This window comes from Corvus cornix, chromosome 1 (assembly GCF_000738735.6).
Source record: "Corvus cornix cornix isolate S_Up_H32 chromosome 1, ASM73873v5, whole genome shotgun sequence".
In the NCBI taxonomy this organism is placed as follows: domain Eukaryota; kingdom Metazoa; phylum Chordata; class Aves; order Passeriformes; family Corvidae; genus Corvus; species Corvus cornix.
The window spans coordinates 117,809,795-117,829,640 of NC_046332.1; the positions used below are offsets into that span (position 1 = coordinate 117,809,795).

Sequence of the window (19,846 nt, forward strand, 5' to 3'; positions counted from 1 at the left end):
CCCCTTCCCAGCTCCCTTCCCTGCCCTGGACACGCTCCAGCCCCTCCAGGGCTCTCCTGCCCTGAGGGCCCAGAACTGGACACAGCCCTGGAGGGGTCTCACAGTGCCCAGCACAGGGGACAATCCCTGCCCTGGGGGACAATCCCTGCCCTGGGGCTGTGGCCACACAATGGCTGGGACAGCCGAGGGGCCATTGGCCTCTTGCCCACATGGACACACCTGGGCTCACGTCCAGCCACTGTCACCAGCAATTCCAGGGGGTTTTGGTGACCCAAGTGGAAGACCCAGCACTTGCCCTTTTTGACCTTCACACTGTTGGCCTGGGCCCATTAGTCCAGCGTGTCCAGATCCCTCTGCACAGCCTTCCCGCCCTCAGTAGATCCACATCCCAACCGTGTGTTGTCCACGAACTCACTGAGGATGCACTTGATCGCTCCAGTTAGACCGTTGGTAACTGTTGAAAAGACCAGTCCCAACCCTGAGCCCTGGGGAGCCCCAGGAGTGCCTGGCCCCACCCAGATGTGGCCCCCTTCCCACCCCTCCCTGGCATGGCCATCAGCCAGGTGTTCCCAAGAAGGAGCTTCTGTCCCAGCCAGGCTGCAGGTGCTCCATGAGATGCCGGGGAGACGGAGATGGTGCCAAAGGCCTTGCTGAGCTTCAGGCAGGCGCACCCACACCTGTCCCGCACCCACCAGGGTCACCCTGTCCCAGCACAAGACCAGGCGGGTGAGGCAGGACCTGCCTTTCCCAACCCCCAGCTGGATCTGATCTCCTGGTTGTCCTGCCCATGCTGTGGGACCCACAGGTGATCTGTTCTAGGGCCTCCCCAGCATCAGGAACAGAACAGGCGTGGACTTCCCTGGATCCTCCCTCCAGCCCTGGCTGGGGATAGGGTCACCAGGCACCTCCGGGGTCTGGGAATGCCCAGGGGACTGGGGCTGATGGGGGAGGACAGGTACGGTCTGGGTGAGCTCTGCTGCCACCCAGGACCCTCCACGGATGGCCAAAGCTGGTGAGGACCAGTTGGAGCAGCTCTGTGACCCTTCCACAGCCCCTGTGGTATCCCCAGGGATCCATTGGCCGCAGGGACCTGTGGGGTCCGAGCAGCTCAGCAGGTCACTGACCACTGTCTCCTGGGTACACGGCCCAGTACGGACCAGTTCCTACTCCTAGTACAGACTGGTCTGACCCAGTCCCTGCTCCCAGTACAGACCAGTGTGACCCAGCATGGACCAGTCTGACCCAGTACAGATGAGTATGACTCAGTACAAGTACAGACCAGTCCAACTCAGTCTGCCAGCACAAACTACTCTGACCCAATACAGATAAGTCTAACCCTGTCCCCACTCCCAGTCCAGACCAGTCCAACCTAGTCCCCACTCCCAGTCTGTCCCTGTCTCTGCAGATGGGTCAGTGTTGGCAGAACGCCCAGGCCGGGCAGGCGCCCGTGGTGCCACTGAGCTCCAGGCACCGTTCCTGTCCCTGCCTGGCCTGGCACTGTCTGGGGGTGTCCAGCACAGCCGGGAGGGCCCAGGACAGGGGGGGCTGTAGGGCAGGGTGTGTGAAGGACAGGCAGGGCCATGGGGCAGCACGGGGCCAGGGTACTTCCAGAATACTTTATTTTGTACATACAGTTTGTCAGCGTGCGGCAGCAGCCCCACAACCCCCGGAGCCCCCCAGAGCTGTGGAGGCAGCAGTGCAGTGGGGCAGCAGTGCCGTGGGGCAGCAGGCACGCACAGTCACCCCACAGCTGGGGAGGGGGGCTGGGGAGGTGGGGGAGAGCCCTCGTGGGCATTGGCTCTGGGACTACCCACCCCACAGTCCCCCCAAGCCCTGCCAGCGGCTTCCCCTGCCCCTCACACCCCCCACACCCTGGGCACCCTGTCGGCTGGGGCAGTGGGATGCTGGCCCTGCCGTGGGGCAGGAGGAGGGGTCAGACCATGACCCCCAGGCAGCCCCCACCCCACGGGACCCATCCTTGCCCCCCAGGCCCGGCTGCCCCCTGGGATAAAGTGCACATGAAGCCAGGATGGCGCTTGGGGGGCAAGCAAGGCCATGGGGCAGCCGTCGCTCCACGCACCCCGCTGCAGCTGCGGGCTCCATCCTGCCCACAGCCGTGCCCACAGTGTCCTGCCTGTCACTGCAGGTAGCGATAGGCCTTGAAGCAGTGGTTGCCCGAGTCGGCCACGACAACGTGGCCGTCAGAGGTGAGCGCCAGCCCCTGTGGCCCGTACAGCGGGTCAGCCGCCGTGTTGATGTAGGACAGGAACGAGCCCGCGCTGTCAAACACCTGCAGGACGTGCACACGGCTGTCCCCAGTGGCCCCATGGCCCAGGGACCCCCAGCCCCAATGGCCTCTGGCAGCTCTAAGCCCAGGCACCCCCAGCCCTGATAGCCCCCGGACCTGCAGGATGCATTCCCTGGGGGGGGGGGCATGTGGTCAAGATCCCTCCTTGGTCTATTCCAGTTAACCCAAGACCCATCTCAGTTGCTCCCAGTTGACTCCAGCTGCTCACAGTTGACCCTAGACCCCTCCCAGTTGACTGTAGACCCTGCACAGCCTCTTCTCAATTGACCCAAGATCCTTTTCAGTTGCTCCCACTCAAACCCAGTTGCTTCCTGGTTCCCTCCAGGTGCCCCACAGCCTCTCACAGTAGATCATGTGGGCTGGGGGGGTCAGGGATGGGATGGGGAAGGGCCAATGCTGGGCCTCCTGTTGCTGCAGTGGGGGTATGTATGCAGCTAGAGGTGTGGGTGCAGGTGTGTGTGCATGTACAGGGACATGTGTGGGTACAGGTGTGTGCACAGGTACAGCTGTGCAGGCACAGATACAGGTGTGCAGGCACAGGTGAATGTGCAGGTATGGGTGTGTCTGTGCAGGTACGGGGGTGCCTGTGCAGGTACAGGTGTCTGTGCAGGTATGGGTGTGCCTGTGCAGGTACGGGGGTGCCTGTGCAGGTATGGGGGGGGGTCTGTGCAGGTACGGGGGTGCCTGTGCAGGTACGGGGGTGGTACCTGGATGCGGCTGTTGCCCCAGTCGGCCACGATGATGTTGCCATTGCCATCCACAGCCACCCCTGTGGGAGCGTTGAACTGCCCGTTGCCCTCCCCATGCGACCCGAACTTGAACAGGAACTCGCCCTCTGCGTTGTACACCTGGTGGGCACAGAGGGGACAGTACATGGGAGTCATGGGGGGTCACTGCAGCCCCCCAGCCCCAATAGCACCGGGGGACCGCAGCACCTGCCGGTGGCTGCGCTCACCTTCACAGAGTGGTTGTGGAAGTCGGTCACCACGATCTCATTCTTGTTGTTGACAGCCACAAAATGGGGTCCTGGGGAGACAAAGGGGGCTCAGCCCAAATGGGACACAGGGAACTCATCCCCAAGACTGTGGGGCTCATCCCCAGGACTGGGGGGCTCAGCCCTGAGGGGAACAGAGGGGTTCAGCTCTGGCCCCATGGCAGGACCAGGATGGACCCAGAGCCCTGAAGCATGGACAGAGCCCAGAATTCAGAGCCCCCAGGATGGAGCCACTGCCGAAATCTGAGCCCAGAGCCCCGGCCCAGAACCTGTATCCAGAACCAAACCCAGTGCCCCAACCTAGGCCACTGAGGTCAGAACCCAGACCCAAACCCAGAACTGAGCCCAGAACCTGGAATCACATCCCAGGCTGGGAACCAGAACCAAACCCTGAACCCAGAGTCTGGGATCTCAGTCCCGAACCAGAACCCAGAGACAGAACCTGGAACTGGACTGCCAGGCCAGAGCACTGAACCTGGTGCTGGACCCAGAATCTGGCCCCCTATCCAGCCCCAAAACTCAGACCAGATCTCAGAACAAGTCCTGAGCCCAGAACCTGAACCCACAGCTCAGAACTGGATCCACAAAGCCAGTCTAGAACTGGAGCCTGGACCCGTCCCCCAGCCTCAGGCCATTCTTAGGGGTCCCAGCGCCACCAGCTGCCCCAGCGATGTGGGACACGCAGTCCTGCTTGCCCCGTCCCTGGGAGCCCGAGGCCTCACAGCCAGGGGTCCCAGGGATACCTGCGAACTGGCGCTCGGCAGTGCCGCGGGAGCCGAAGCGTGCCACCAGCTTCCCATTGGGCTGGAAGATGAAGACGCAGCAAGCCTTGTTGTCCACCACGATGATGTGCCCATTGCGGTCCACGGCGACGCCCTTGGGGCCCATCAGCCGCCCCGCGCCCAGCTTTGTCTGAGGGGGACAGAGGGTCAGGGTGGCAGGTGCTGTGGACCCCCCACCCCACAGCCCCCCCTCAGACCCCTGCATCCCTGCTTTCCCTCACCTTGAACTTGCCCTCAGGTGAGAACACGCTGACCCAGCGGTTGTCGTAGTCGGCCACGATGATGTCACCATTGGTGTCCACTGAGACCCCTGTGGGGCGCTGGAGCTGCCCTGGGGAGCGACCCCGCACACCGAAACGCAGCCGGAACTGCCCCTCATTACTGAACACCTGGGAGGGCAGCAGGGTCAGGGGAATCAGGGGCAACACCCCCACACCTTGAAATGCAGCCAGAACTGCCCCTCATTGGGGAACAACTGCTGGGGCCAGGAGGGAGCAGGCCGAGTCAGTGAGGGTCCTGAGAGAGCTCAGGGATCCAAGGAGGGGACCATACTTGCACACACTGGTTACTGTTGATGGGGTCAGTGGGGTCATGGGGATCCAGGGTTACCCAGAGGGGTCAGTGGGGGGTGCCAGGGGTCCATACCTGCATGCACTGGTCGCTGTCAGGGTCAGTGGGGGGTCAACAAGAGTCAGTGGGGATCGTGGGGGGTTTTGGAGGTCCCAAGGGTGTCCATACCTGAACACACTGGTTGTTGCTGTCGGCCACGACGATGCGGCCGGCGCTGGACGTGGAGATCCCCTGCAGGTTGGTGAACTCGCCCTTCTCCCGGCCACGGCTGCCTGCAGGCACCAGTCAGGGGGGCACAGGGGTCCCAGGAGACCACTCACCACCCCAGTAAACCCCTGCCCCCCCTGGGGCCCTCCACCACCCCAGGGACCCCACCACCACCCCAGGAAGCCATGGGGAGCCGAGACCCCACCCCTATGGCTGTGGGGAGCCCTAACAAGCCCCCATCATCCCAAGGCGCCCCCACTGCCCCAGGACCCCCGCGCCCTCTGCTCACCGACACGAAAGATGAGCTCGTCCTCAATGGGGTTCTCCTTGCGCTTGGCGCTGCCGTACATGCTGGCGGGGCGGCGCAGGGCCTTCTGCCGCACGTGCCCCCCTCCTGGGGACTTGACGCGGCGCTTGGCCTCCTCGGGGGACGGGGCACATCGCTGGGGCGCAGGACCCGCGCGCGGAAGGGGGAGCCGCGCACGGGCTGCCCGTAGAGCAGAATGGACAGCACAAAGTCACCCTCAGCACGTGGCGTGTACACCAGCTCGTAGGTGCCATTGCGGTTGTCCTGCACCTCGGCCTCGGCTGCGGCGCCGTCGGGGCCTGTCACGGCGAAGCGCAGGCGAGCGCCGCCGCTGCGCACCAGCGCCCCGTCCTTGTCCTTGGTGGTGACGCTGAGTGAGCAGGGCTGCCCCACCACAGCCTGGCGCAGCCCCTCGCCCGTGGCCACCGTGGTGTGCGCCGTGGCGCTGGTGGTCAGCAGCGCGCCCAGGTTCTGGATGGAGCGCCGCAGCCCCTCGGGCTCGGCGTGGAACTCGAGCTGCGCGTTCTCGTGCGGGTGCTCCGGGAAGGGTCGTGCCGCCAGCTCCCGCAGCCGCTCACCCATCTGCTTTTGCACCAACAGCACCTCCGTGGCTGAGCCGTGGTGCAGCGCCTGCTCTGTGAATGCGCAGCTGCTCAGGATGCTCTCCTGGCCCTGCCGCAGCACCTCCAGCTGCGCCTCCAACACCTGTGGGGATGGCACGTCCCTGTGGTGTCGGTGTGGGACCCCCACACCCAGCACCTCTAACCACTGCTCCACCTGCACCCCAGCCATGGCCACAACTGCAACCCTGGTGCTGCACTGGGACCACAGCTGTTGTACCAGGGGGGCCACTGGCACTGGGCTTCAGCTGGGGCACCCACACAGCCTCCCAGGAAGGGCTGGTGAGGGGCACAGAGGTGAGGGGCACAGGGGCACAGGTGTGTTACCTGCTGCTTGGCAGCACAGGTGGCCTCCAGGTCGCGCAGCAGCACCTCCCGCCGCTGCCGCAGCGCCACCTCCAGCTCCTCGAAGCTGCTCCCGATCTCTGCCTCAGCCTCGGCCCGGCGTTGCCCCAGCTGCCGGCTGATCTCGGCCACCAGCCCCACAGCTGCCGCCAGCTGCGGGAGCCTGGGGAGACACGGGGACCCCCTGAATTCCCAAACCCCCATCAAACCCACCTGAACCCCGAAGCCCCCCACATCCAGCTGTGGTATCCTGCAGAAGGAGGACACACAGACTCCCTGAACCCTCAAACCCCACGGTACCCGTGATGCCCTCAGCCACCTCTCCCCCTGTACCATGTGGATGGCATCAAGCTGGCGCTGCAGCCTGTGGGAGTGGGGCCATGGGGACCCCAGGGACTCCCTGACCCCCGTACCTGGCACGCACAGCGTCAAGCTGGTGCTGCAGGGCTGCCTTGTGCTGCTCCAGCACATCGCGCAGCGGCACAGTGCGGTGGTCCCGGTGCTCCCTCCGCTCCCCCTCTGTGCACTCCCGGCACATGGCCGTCTCGCAGGGCTCGCAGTAGAACTCCATCACCTGCCACACCTGTGCTCACCGGCTGCCCCTCACCCCAGCCCACAGGACCCTGCAGCCCACCCCAAACCACCTCCTGAGCCCACACAGCCTCTCCCAGACAGACTCCCTGGGCCCCTGCAGCCTCCCCAGACCCCCTCTGGACCCTTTCTCCAAGGCCTGCAGCTCCCCCAACCCCCTTGACCCTCACAGGCCTTCCAGATCCTCACAGACCTCCTTAGCCTTCCCCAGATCCCAGCCCCACTAAAGCCCTTCCAGATCCTGCAGGTCCCCAGCCCCCCCAAGTCCCACCAGCCCTCTGGACTTCCCCAGCCCTCCCAGACACCTGCAGCCCCACCAGGTCCCTACAGCCACTCCCAAACACCCTGACCCCTACAGCCACTGCAGCCCTCCCGGCCCCTCGCCAGCCCCCGGCCCCCACCTTTCCCTCGTGGTTCGGGCAGCAGAGGGGTTGCCCGGTGGCCGCGCCCAGGGGGGGCAGGGGTGCAGGAGGGGCCCCGCGGGGTCGGGGTCCCGCTGCAGCACCTCCATCAGGTTGGTGATGAAGAAGTTGTTAGGCAGCGCTGGGACCCCCCGCTCGGGCAGGATCGAGGTCTGGCGGCACACGGGGCACGACAGGGACAGGCTCTGGGCCGGAATGTAGTTCTGCAGACACCTGGGGTCACAGGGGTCACGGGGGTCACTGGGGTCAGGGGTCACACGAGGCATGGCAGGGACAGACTCTGGGCCAGGACATGAAGGGGGCAGGGGCAGGAATGGGAGCAGTGGGGGCACAGAGGGCACATGGGGACAGATATGGGGACAACAAGGGGACAGATGAGGGGATGGACGGGGGCACAGGTCCAGCTGGGGATTGGGAATGTGGGATGGGGCTGGGGGCAGAACAGGAGGGTGAAGGGACAGATGGATGGATGGTGGGACAAGGGAATGGACAGGCAGGTTGATGGGGGGGACAGAAGGGGGAACTGGCCACCTAGGGTTGGGGGCAGGTAGAGAGTGGGATGGACAGACGAACACGAGGGTCAGGGTGCAGGACAGGGGCACACGGATAGGCCTGGGGACACGCAGTGGCAGAGGGACAGATGGATGGACAGGGGGGCTGCACACAGTGACGGAGGGACGGGGGCAGCAGGATGGACAGATAGGGCGATGAGGAACACAGGGAGAGGGGGGCAGTGAGACAGATGGGAGGTTTGGGGTGCAGGCAGAGAGCAGGGGGAGGGACAGACAGACAGACATGGGGGCTGTGTGGTGGAACACTGAGGTGTGGGAACAGGGTGGGAGGGACAGACAAACAAGGGGACAGATGGACAAGATGGTGAGGCTGCACAGTGTCACCCTGGGGTGCCGGAGGGGGACAGACGGACAGACAGACGGGGGGGCTCCGCAGTGTCACACTAGGATGGGAGACACAGATGGACAGACAGACGGGGGGCTATGTGGTGTCACACCAGGTGGGGGAGCAGCAGAGGAGCAGGCAGTCAGATGGACAGGATGGACACAGGGCAGCAGTGCCAGTGCCCCTGGGGAGATGGATGGATGAATAGATGGACGGATGGATACATGGATGGATGGAGGGAGGGATGGAGGGTGTGGGGGGCTGGAGCAGGGCCGGAGGGCTCTGGGAGCACAGAAAGAGGGGGTCATCAGCAACAAGACCCCTCCCACTCAGGGACCCCAGCCACAACCCCCCCAGCACCCACACTCAGAGGGCTCAGGGGCTGTGCAGCCCTCGGAGAGAAGTGGGGTGTGGGGGGCAGTGGGGTCCCAACCCTGCCATGGGCCATGGAATGCAGGGGGGTCCCAGCCCCCACCTCTGGGGGCACAGGGAGGCTCGACCCCATCTCTCCCTGGCAAGGGCAGGGAGGGCAGGGGGGCCCTGGCTCACCACCAGCTGAGGGGGGTCGGGGGGCTGGGGGGGTCTTGGCTCACACTGCAGGTTTAGGGGGTGCAGTGGAGCACACTGGGGATGCAACCAGTAGGGGGGCACTCAGTGGGGGGGCGCAGGCTTAGGGACACAGGGGGATGCAGCAAGGCAGAGGGGGGCTAGGTGCACTGGGGGACAGAGGGGATGGATGCTGGAGGGGGCAGAGGGCACAGGGTGCAGTCAGGACATGGGGGGTGCACTGGGAGGATCGCAGTGGTGGGGTTGCAGCCAGGACACAGTGGGGACATGCTGGGGATGGATGCTGGCGGGGTGCAGAGGGCATGGGAGGGATGTAGGGGTACTCAGAGACAAGGTAGGGACGGAGAGTGGGTGCCACGGCACAGAGGGTATACCGGGGGTGCAGTGGGGTGGAGGGACGGAGTGTAATGAGGGGTCCCACCTCTCACAGAAGGTGTGCAGGCAGGGATGGGGTTCAGGCAGTGCAGGGGGGACTCAGGAGGGGTTCAGGGGGTCCCACTCCTCAGAGAAAGTGTGCAGGCAGGGATGGGGTTTGGGAGGATGCAGGGGGGCTCAGGGTGGGTTCGGGAGGTCCCACCTCTCGCAGAAGGTGTGCAGGCAGGGCAGCACCTTGGGGTTGCAGTAGCGGTCGAGGCAGATGCTGCAGACCAGGAACTGTTGGTCAATCTGCCGCACCACTGGGCTGGCGGGCTCACGGCGGGCCATGGCGGCTCCTCAGCCTGGGAGGCACACCACAGTGAGGGGTGGGCACCCCACAACACCCCATGGGGCTCCATGGCACCCCACAGCCACCCCCAGCCCCAACCCACAGCGCCACACAACCCCCACCCACCCCACAGGCTCGTGGTGGGCCATGGCAGACCTCAGCCTAGGGATGGGGGGAATTTAAATGCGTGGGAGGCACTGCGCGGCACCCTGCGACCCACCGCTCAACTCACAATGCCCCACAGCCCCCTGCCCACCCCACAGCCTCACAGAGGGCCATAAAGGACACTCACCCTGTGGCAGGTGGGCGCAGCACCCCGGGGCGCCCACAGCCCTGACCCATGGCATCCACAGCACCCACCCCAAGGCATCGCACAGTCCCCGGCCCCACAAACACCTTGTGGGGCACACACAGCGACTCCCTCTGGCCCCCACCATTCCCATGACCCCCGGGCACCCAAAGCCAGCCCCACACGTACCCCCCAGCTTCACACACCACCGTGCCCCACGGCACCGCCCCACAGCCCCACCTACCCCTGGGCCCTCGGCACCCACTCTTCCCACAGCCCCCTCTCCTTGTGCCCCATGGCACCCGCCCCACATCCATGGTAACCAATCGTCTACCCCACAGGGCACCCCCAGGACCCCACCCTCTGCCCATGGGGCCACGCCCCAACCCACCACCCTCCTCCTGAGCCCCCCCAGCACTCACCCAGCCCCCTGTCCCTCATCCCCTATGCTCCACAGACCCCACATCGCAACCCTGTCCCTCGCTCCCCCCAACCCCCCGTGCCCATCACCCTCCGTCCCTCGCCCCCGTCCCCTCACCCCGGCCCCGCTCCCGCGCTGCGGCGGCTCCGCGCTCCAGGCCCCGGCCTCCGCCCCGGCCGCCATTGTGCGGCACCGCCCCCCCCGCGGCACCGGACATGGCGGAGGCCTGGGGGGTCCCACACCCCGCGGGTCCCCCGGGGTCTCTCCCCCAGTAATCCCACCCCACACCCCCTTTACGCACCCCACGCCCCACTCGTGGCCTCCCGCGCTCAGCCCCCGCCCCGGCCCCCAGCAGGACCCCCGGCCCCCACTCACCCCCCCGCAGCCCCCTCCGCGCTCCAGCCCGCGCCGCGGGACCCCACGGCGCATTCCTCGGGCCCCGGCCCCGGGATGCGACAGGGAGGCGGCCGGGCCGGCCGGCACCAAGCGCGGTCTGGAGGGGGAGTTAAAAACATATCACCCGCTTCCCTCTTTCACGGAAGCCGCCCCCGAGGACTCCCCACTCGGGGTGGCAAGGCGTCGCTCCAGGACGCGCTGCCGCCCCCGAGTGGGGGGTTCGCGGGAGGGTCCCGTGGGAAAGTGGGTAAAGTGACCCCTCAGCCCCCCCCAGCAGCAGTGGTCTCGCCTGGGCTGTGGCTCTGCAGTTGGGGGGGGCTCCGCGCATCCAGGGGTACCCGGCTGTTGCCACGGCAACCACATCCCGACCCCGAATTTGGGGGGTTTGACTCCAAATTGGAGGGGGAATAGGACTGGAGAATGTAGGCATACACTGGCGGGTGGGGGCACGGGGGGTGGGGGGTTACCAAGTGTCGGGTGGCAGGTGGTATAAATTGGGGAGGGGGAGGAGGAATATAAAAGGGGGATAAAGGGGGAATCAAGGGAAGGTTAAGGCGGACAGGTGGATATAAAGGGGGGCGGGGAGGATGCACAGGTAAAAAGAGGGGAAAAATAGGAGTTATAGAGGCGCAGTATAAAGGAGGTACAGGCAGGGTACAAAGGGGCTTATAAAGGGGAGGATGGGAGTAAAACCAGAGCCCAGTAGGCCCGTCCCAGCCCCTCCGTTTGTAGGGAGCCCACACTTCTTCCCAGCTGCCACAGCTCCTCCTCCACGTGGGACACCCCCACCACCATCACCCCCTCAGCTGATACCCCTCTGCCCCGCAGGGCAGGGGCCCCACCCCATTCAGAACATGGGGAGCCCCTCACTGTGGCATCAAGCCCACACGCTGCAGCTTCCTGGGGAATTCCAGCAGGTTCCTGGCTGGCTCCTTTGGGTGAGGCAGGGCAATGAGTGGTCCCTCATGGACAGGGGATCCAGGCAGAGCCTGGATCGAGGGGTGCAGAGGGGGTGCCCCCATCCACAGCCAGGTCATTGCAGGAGTGGGCCATGGGGGGAATGATGGCCATAGGGACAGGAAGGTCCTGACCCAGCCCAGGGGAGCACATGGACCCCCAGCCCTTTGGAGACCCAGAGGAGAGAAGCAGCTCCAGGATGGACCCAGAGCTCTGCCGTGAACCAGCCCCCAAGGAAATCTGTCCCCATCCACGTGCGGGGCCCCAGCACGGTCCCGTGACCCACCACCTTGGCCCCAGTGTCTGGAAGGTTCTGCAGCCAGGCCAGACCTGGTGGTGCAGCCAGCACAGTCCCCCCGGAGCAAGGACGACCGCGAGGGTGATAGGGCTGACTGGCCCTGGAACACAGGACCCATCCCCAGGACCTTCCACTCCCAGCCAGGCAGCACCAGAAGCAGCAGAAAGCGCTGAGGCTCAGCATGTCCCAGAGGCACCTAGAGCACAGCAGGGATCAAGTGCTGGGACATCTGTGGCACAGGAGGATCAAGTGGGCTCCCCTCCACCCTCACCTCCAGTGGCTCCTCAGCCCTGCAGAGACCCCTGGCCCTTCCCCAATATCCCACACGGCCTGGTGGATGGGCCTGTGGGGACAGAGCAGGTGCTGGAGACTCCCTGCTGGGGAACAGGGTGACAACCCACCCGACTCCCCTAGCGCAGTGCGGCCAGGGATCGCCCACATCCATGTCTGGGGAGTGGCAGGACTCCATGGGAGGGTTTCAGTGTTCCAGGGCGAAGTGTCCTGGAAGAACGTTCAGGGGGTTGGGAATCTCCTGGGGTTTTCTGAAGGGAGTGTCCCAGGGGCCAGTCAGTGTCCTGGGAGGTGTCCAAGGGTCCCAGGGGAACGGCAGCTGGAGTGGTAAAAGGTTGAAGGGCGATGCAGGAGGGCCTCAGATGGCACTGGCCCCAGTGCCTGGTCTGGGGAATCTTTCCTATGGAACCCCTGAGCCCTCAGTGCCACCAGTGGGACGGCGTTGATAGTACCAGGAACCCCAGGCTGATCCCACCCACCTTCCTCCTGCAGGGCCCCCCATCCCCATCCCATCCCCATTTACTCCCACCTGGTCGTGGCTCATGCTGGTGCCACGGGGTCGGAGCAAGGGGCGGCCCCCCTCACCAGACACAAGTGAGCAGGGCCCCCAAGCCCCTTGTCGCCCCCCAGAGCCATCTCTCCCATGCTCCAGCTCGTTCCAAGCCTGGGGCCCCCACAAGCAGAAGCCAGTCCCCCCTGCCCTAGGGCTCCATCACGGAGTCCTCACTGTTTTGGGGCTCATGCCCCTGTCTCACCTGGCCTGGCAGCCCCAGCCCGCAGGGTACAGCCCCTCCTTGTCCCGGCCATAGCCCCACACACACTGATCCGTACCATTTATTCAGGGTTTGACAGAAGTCAGGGGGTTGGGGGGGGTCAGACCGTCACCAGGGCGGGGCAGGGGGAAGTCGGATCCCGACATTAAATTATGGGTTAAATTAATGAGCAAGAAAAAACAACAGTTTTGTCTCAGGAGAAAGTGCCCCCAAGTGCGGGGGTGGGCAGGGGGCCCCTCGTGGGGTGGGGGTGAACCCTGGGCGGGACCCCAGCCCGCCACGTGCAGCACATGTGCCCCAGTCCCAGGACACACATGTGTCCGCACACGGACGTGCATGGACCCACGTGCACCCCCCTGTGCCTCCGCTGACATTTGGTCCCTGCTTGGAGCTCCCCTGTCCTCTCCCAGGGGACCTGTGCCTGGCCAGCAACTCCCCCCTGCCACTAGCAGCAAGGCACAGGCACCCCTCACCAGCCCAGCCCAGGCTGCCACAGCCCCAGGGAAGCAGGGGGCTCTTTGGGGGGTGCAGCCCCCCATGAACCAGGAGTGCAAGAGTGGCCACCCTGGAAACACCCGTGAATGGCCTAGAGGGAGCCAGGCTGTCCCTGGCACTGGAGGGCAGAGCAGGAGCCCCCCGGGTGCCAAGTGCAGGGGGGAGGCCCCACAGCTCCCCCTGACATAGGAGGGACCTGGCTGTTCCGGTGCTGCCCCCACCCAGCTCCGCAGTGCCACAGGGCAGGGGTCTCCCTGGGGGGAAGTAGGCAGGGGGCCTGGGAGGGGTGCACCCTCATCCTGCCCCGGGGAGGCAGAGGGGGGACAGTGGAGGGTCCTGGCTTACCCAAGGTGAATGGGGTGTCCGGGGGGAGCAGCTCAGCGAGGGGGGTATCCCCAGCCCCTTAGGAGTGCCAGGGGAAGGGGGGGCTCCAGCTGTCTGCTGTGTGGGGTCTGTGCTGAGGAGCTGCTGCACCCTGCCCTGAGGAGGGGCTGTGGGATGGGGGGGCCCCAGCCCACTGGCAGCTCCCCACACCTGATGCCCCCCCATCCAAGGCCGGGCCTGGGCTGTGGCCCCACAAGCCCCCGGCCACAACTGAGGTCCATGTGTGCCCCATGGTGGGGCTCCTCCATCTGGGGGGCACGGGGGGCTCACTGCTCCTCCAGCCAGGAGGGCTTCTCGGCGCCAGGGGTCTTGAGCTTGATGTTGAACTGCTTGAGGGTCTGCTCAAGCTGCTGCTGGTTCCCAGCAAAGTACGCAGAGATGGCGTTGTGGAACAGCAGCAGTTGCTTGTGCATCACCTTGATCTGGGGGGAGGGAAGGGGAACACAATTGGGGGGGGCCTGACCCCACTCCAGCAGCACAGAAGAGGGGTTGGAAAGCCCTCTGAGACCCCGCGAGAGCCACCGCTCCCCCGCACACTGCCCATCCCACCCCTGATTCATGTCCTTGAGTGACAAATCCAACATGGCTGTCAAATCCCTGCAGGAACCCCATCCCTGTGCCTCCTGTCCCTGCACTTCCCATCCCCATCCCACATCCCCCATCCCTGTCCCCAACGCCCCCTCCTCACGTACCCCATCTCTGCACCCCCACCTCTGTCTTGCATCCCCCATTCCTGTGCCCCCCATCCCCACCCCACCCCACCCCTCCAATCTCCACACCTCACATCCCTGCACTCACCTTGTTCTCCTCCAAAAATTTGAGCTTGATGGCCACGTCTGCCCGCAGTTTCTCATACTTGTCCTTGTGGCTCTGGAACTGGCTCTGGGCTGCGTCCAGGCGGCTCACAGCACCGGCATCGCGTGGGCCCATACTCAGCTCCTCCAGGTCCGTGCGGTACGCGTCATACTCCAACCTGCAGAGGATCCCTGGCATTGGTGACCCGCCTCCAGACCTCCCCAGCACCCGAGCCCCCCTGAGCTCCCTGTCCCACCTCGCCGTCTCATACTGCTTGACTGTCATAAGCGTGTCCTCCATGGTCTTGTTGACCAGCGTGTTGATGCTGGACACAAAGAAGTTGACAGCACCCAGCAGCGTCTCCCCGTTCTTGCACAGCAGCTTCTGCGTCTCCGCGTTGTACCCAAACTCCTCCTGGGGACAGAGGGATGGGGCAGAGGTGAGGGGTCGTGGATCACGGCCCCACTCCCCTCCATCAAGGGTGCTGGGGGAAAAGCCCCCTGAGACCACTGAGCCCAACCAAGACCCAGAACCACCAAGCCCAGCACCAGCATGCGCATTCAGTCCCGTGCAGATGCTGCTCCTACCCTGGTGTCCACGTGTGACTCCTCAAGTCCTGATCGCCCACAAGCCCTAGCGTCAGGCCCCAGCTACCCCTGCCGCCCCCAGCCCTAGTGTCCAGGTGTCCCCTCCAAGTCCTGGCACTCCCCATCCCCTCCAGCCCTGGTGCCCAGGTGTCCCTGCCCTCACTCCGGTGTCCCCCTAGCCCTGGCACACCTGGAGCTCAGGGGATTTCTGGCTGAGGTCGGCAAAGGCGTCCCCCAGGGCATGCTGGGTCTGCACGAGGCTGTAGAGGTGGGCCGTGAGTGCCCGTGCCAGATGCAGGACGCTCTCATACTTGCGCTTGGTTTCACGCAGCAGCTCAATCTGAGTCTCCAGCTCCAGGTCCACCGTGCGGGACCCCCGTCCGAACCGCTCCGAGAGCAGCTGCTTGGTGCACTGCAGGAGGGGTAAATGGGGGCCCCCCAAGGCATGTGTGAGCCCCCGAACTGCTCCGAGAGCAGCTGCTTGTGGGACGGGGTCAGGAAGGCCGGCTGGTGTCCCCCCACCCTGGGATCCCCTCACCCCTCACCTTGTAGGTGTTGATCCCCCACTTCTTGACGATGTCAAACTTCTCGACGGCAATGCCACGCACAACCTCCTCTCCGCCAGGGGGGGGTCCGGGGGGTGGTGGGTGCAGCCCGGGGCCTGGCACAGGGACAGGGATGGGGACAGGACCTGGTACCAGCTCCAGGAGGGCAGCAGCCACAGGGGACTGGGCAACGCCAGCCTCCAGAGCCCTCAGCCTGGAGCTGTTGTTTCCACAGCAGCATCCCCAGCTCTGAGCACATGCCCAGCACTGGGCTCACAGGCATCATGGTGGGGACCCTGCTCCTGCCCTGAGGAACTCACACAGGGGCACAGACCCCAGCCCAGCCATGTCTGCTTGCACAGCAGGGCCCAGGCCCTGCCCCATCCTGGTGACCACCCTCACCAGGCCAGATACAGGGGGAACAGCACCCAGCAGCACTGGGGGACCCTCAGGTGGGCTCCAGGGGCACGGTGGGCGCCCTGGCCAGGACCCACCTCTGAGCCCCCAGTGCTGTCCTCTGTCCCAGCACAAGGATCAGCACCAGGACTGGACTCTATCCATGACACAGCTGCCATGGGGGCTCTTACCAATGTCCCTAGGGAGGCCCAGGGCTCCCAGACCCAAGGGATGCCCTGAGGTGGAGTGAGGGGCGCAGTACCTGCGGGAGCAGCGGCCGGGCGGGCCATCCTACGGGCAGCAGGCGCGCTGGGGGGCACCGACGGTCCTCGGGGTGGGTGAGGGTGGACAAGAGAGCCTGGAAACGGGGGGGCTGCAGGAGCCGAGCAGGGTGGGGCAGGACAGGATAGGGGGCACAGGGCATGGGACAGTGGGGTGGCCAGGGCAGAGGGGACGGGGGGCAGGGGACAGGGACGAGTGCGCGGACGGGTGGCAGCGGGAGAGCGACGGCAGCAGGTGAGCGTTGGAACCCAGAGACATGGCCAGAGCCACACAGACGGACTCCCCACCCCAGGGAACCCCCCCTCTGGCCTGTATGCAGGAATCCCTGCACCCCAAGAGCTGGGTAGGCCTGGCGTCACGGGGAAGTGGGGACACGGGGTAGCAGCGGCGGTGCTCCGGGGAAGCGCACACACACGCACGCTCACCCCCTCTGCCCACATGGACCCTCCTCAAGCCCTGTGGGCACAGGGACTACCCCGGGGGGACCCTCAGGGAGAGATCTGCACGAACAAGGACAGTGGTGCCAGGTCTCCCAGGGTGCAGAGCCCAACTGGTCCTGCTGTGGCGTGGTCTGACTGGGACAGTGAGAAGAGGTCAGTAGGGAGTGGGCTTGGGGCCCCCTGCCTGCCCCTCCATCCCCAGCACACTCCAGAGCTCCGGCTGCATATGGACTGGGACAGAGCTGGGATCCTCCACCAGAGGAGGGACTCAGAATCCCATTGGGATGTCCTGAGCAAGGGGATGAGGATTCCCCAGCAGAGATCCCACCCTGTGATAGAGGAGCAACCCAGCCCAGGGAGAGCGGGGCTGGGGGCAGCAGCCCCTCCTGTGCCATCAGCACACACCCCACACGTTGCCTCTGCACAGGACCCGAGCCAAGCGGGAACAGAGCTCCCCCCAGGAGACACTTTGGCTGGGCCACGGCAGAACCTTGTGTCATAAGTGGGGGGCAAGGAGGGGAGCTGAGCCCCTTCCTTCTGTGATGATCCCCATTCCCTCCCAGCCCAGCCCCACTACCTTTGATGGTGCTGGTGGGGATGATGCCCTCGGCTGTGCCCCCGTAGCCACCTGACACGATGTTGGTCTCATTCAGGTTGGGGCCCGACACCATCACCTGCTGCAGGTCCTGGGGGGCAGAGGAGCACAAGGGGCTGAGATGCACAGACAGCACAGCCCTGGTACGACCCCAAACACTCCCCTCGGGTCCCTGGCCCCACAGACCTGCTCCAGGCCATCGTCCTCGGGCAGGCTGCTGGTGTCCCCGTTGCTGCTGATGGGGATCTCCATGGTGGCTGCCTTGCTCAGGATCCCGTCCGACATCCTCAGGGCCTGCAGGGACACAAATGAGGTGCTGGGGCCAGGACCACCCCCAGGCCGGGGTCACCAGCCAGTACCCGCGGGGCCCTGGCAGAAGGGGACAGCAGGAGGGTTACAGGTGGGGGGAGGGGCCCACATCGGCACCTGCTGGCACGGAGCAGACTCTGCCCCCGCCCAGCGCCTCCTGCAGCCGCTGCCCAGCCCGGCTCGGCCGTCTCTCGGGACACCCGTGGCTCCCAGAACGGACCCGTAGGGTGGCACATCCCGGAGGCGCCGACCCCAACCCCAGCCTCAGCCCCGGCCCCACTGCGGCTCCCACCCCATCGTGCCCAGGGCTCCCGGTTTCCCCGGCCCCTTGGGCCGCGCTCCGCGCCCCTCTCACAAACCCCGCCGGGGATCCCCGTGTCCCGCAGACCCTGCCCTAGGACACCGGCGCTAGCAGCGCCCAGCGCGGCCCCGGCAGGAGGGCGCCAGGAGCCACGTCCGCAGCCGCCGGGGAGCGGCGGGGGGGCCGCTGCGCCCTGACCGGTCCGGGCACATTCCAGGGCAGGCGGGGCCTGGGGCGGGCTCCCGAGAACCCGTTACCTGTGACCTGTCCCCTCCCCGGCAGGGACACGGCCCGGCCCAACTCTGGGGTCGAACCCTGCGGGCAGAGGCCGTCACCGCCCAGCGCCATCCCCGCCGGAGAACGGCCCCGCAGCCCCCGCAGCCTCCGAGGCGGGGCGGGGGCAGCGTTGGAACGGACCCTTCCGCAGCCACGCACGGCAGGGCCCGCGGCGGGACCGATCTCCGAGGGAACCCCCGGTGGCTGCTCCTGGCGGAACCGGCCCGAGCGGGCGACGGCTGCCCCAGCCTGGCTCCCGGGGCTCTCCCGGCCCCAGTCCACCGGCCCCGCGGCCGCTCACCCTGTCCAGCCTCCCCGGCCCACCCCCGGCCCCACCTGCGCCCCGGCCCCGCCGGGCCCCCCCGCGCCGCTCCCGCTCCGCCTCGGCCCGGACGCGCCGGAAGTGGCGTTGGTGTCCCGGAAGTGGCGTAATCGCTGAGCCGGACGGAAGTGGCGTCGCTGGAGACCACCCGCCGAGCGCGGAGGGACCGGGCCCGAGCCCGGGCCCGGGATGGACCCGGCGGCCGAGCACCGGCAGCAGCTCCGCAGCGTGAGCGGTTGGGCCGTGCGGGGGGAGCGGGGTGTCCCGCGAGGCCTTCCTGAGTGGTGCCGGGGCTGCCGGTTTGGTGGCGGGTCCCGGTGTGTCCCAAGGGCTGCGGGTGTGGGATCTCCAGGTCCCGGGTTCGCAGGAGAACCGGTAGGGCCTGAAAGGGACCTGGACGTCTCGGGCGGGCCGTAGGGCACGGTGGGGGTCCCGGTGCGTTTCGGGGATCGCGGACCGGCTCCCCCCGGTGTGACCCCCGCCTGCCCCCCAGCTGCGGGACTTCCTGCTGGTCTACAACCGCATGACCGAGCTCTGCTTCCGCCACTGTGTCTGCAACCTCAACTACCGGCTGCTCACGGGCCGCGAGGTGAGCTGGGCGCGGGAGCCTGGGGGTCGGGTGTCCCCTTGCCCCCTGACCCCGTCCCACCTCTCCCGCAGGAGTCGTGCCTGGACAGCTGCGCCGCGAGGCTGGTCCGTGCCAACCACCGCCTCATGGGCGCCTACGTGGGACTAGTGCCGGCACTGCTGCAGCGCCGTGCAGCCGAGCACGGGACAGCAGCGCAGCTGCCCGGACTCCCGGCCTCCCCAGACCCGGCCCCGGGCCCCGCCGAGCCCTCGCCAGACGCTCCCCTTCCCAGCACGTAGCAGCACCCGGGCACAGCCTCCCACGGCAGCTGGACGCGACCGGCACCACCCGTGCCCTTGGCCCCAGGAGCCCCCAGCAGCGGCTGGGCTCTGCAGGGCACAGGGGCTGTGAGGCGCAGGAACGGGAGGAAAACCCCCCCAGCCCTCCTGGTTGCGGATTTCTGGGAAGTGGATTGTTAGTCCCAATAAAACATCTTTACAGGAATGGCTTAGTGGGACACGCAGGGAGGGCACCAGAGCCCTGGCCCCTGCTCCCTGTTGAGGCAGGGGTGTGCTGGGGGGAGCCTGCGGCACAATTGGGAATCCAGGGAATTCCCCCAGACGTGAGATGAATGCCTCCCCGCAGGACCCCTGTGCCCACCGGGACACTGGGGGGCCCAGAACATTCTCACTACAAATGGCTGGTGCAGAGCAGGCACTCAGATGGGGCAGTGTGAGGGGGCAGGTGTCGGGGGCTGCCAGGCCACTGCCCAGCAGCTAAGGGCATGTGTGTGTGCAAGGAGAGCTGGTC

General features: G+C 66.3%; 3 protein-coding genes across 8 annotated transcripts; 1 reads left to right on the forward strand and 2 right to left on the reverse strand.

Annotated features, from left to right (window-relative positions):
* Positions 1-1,596: 1,596 nt before the first annotated feature.
* Positions 1,597-9,763, reverse strand: TRIM3 (tripartite motif containing 3). The gene is given in 14 exon segments (XM_039554199.1): positions 1,597-2,290; positions 3,016-3,156; positions 3,264-3,334; positions 4,046-4,214; positions 4,306-4,473; positions 4,823-4,926; positions 5,151-5,297; positions 5,300-5,873; positions 6,116-6,296; positions 6,547-6,707; positions 7,126-7,176; positions 7,179-7,359; positions 9,188-9,329; positions 9,609-9,763. Coding segments are annotated over 13 exon segments (2,229 nt in total). The 5' UTR covers positions 9,316-9,329; positions 9,609-9,763; the 3' UTR covers positions 1,597-2,137.
* Positions 9,764-12,784: 3,021 nt separating this feature from the next.
* ARFIP2 (ADP ribosylation factor interacting protein 2) lies at positions 12,785-18,570 on the reverse strand. Of its 6 annotated transcripts, none has more exons than XM_039554304.1 (9): positions 18,483-18,570; positions 17,447-17,554; positions 17,243-17,351; positions 16,206-16,316; positions 15,548-15,663; positions 15,193-15,414; positions 14,672-14,829; positions 14,419-14,593; positions 12,785-14,042 (listed from the first exon to the last, which is right to left on the reverse strand). In XM_039554304.1, the coding sequence occupies exons 2-9, from the start codon at positions 17,543-17,545 to the stop codon at positions 13,887-13,889; spliced, it is 1,146 nt and encodes a 381-aa protein (XP_039410238.1). In that variant the 5' UTR covers positions 17,546-17,554; positions 18,483-18,570; the 3' UTR covers positions 12,785-13,886. The 6 variants fall into 6 exon arrangements, with proteins under 6 accessions (XP_039410238.1, XP_039410231.1, XP_039410224.1 ...); XM_039554297.1 differs by having other exon boundaries at positions 16,206-16,301; positions 18,483-18,560; XM_039554290.1 differs by lacking the exon at positions 18,483-18,570 and adding an exon at positions 18,448-18,469.
* Positions 18,570-19,540, forward strand: TIMM10B (translocase of inner mitochondrial membrane 10B). Its single transcript, XM_039554412.1, has 3 exons — positions 18,570-18,696; positions 18,962-19,057; positions 19,129-19,540. Exons 1-3 carry the CDS (start codon positions 18,658-18,660, stop codon positions 19,333-19,335), a joined length of 342 nt encoding a protein of 113 aa, XP_039410346.1. The 5' UTR covers positions 18,570-18,657; the 3' UTR covers positions 19,336-19,540.
* The last annotated feature ends 306 nt before the right edge of the window (positions 19,541-19,846 follow it).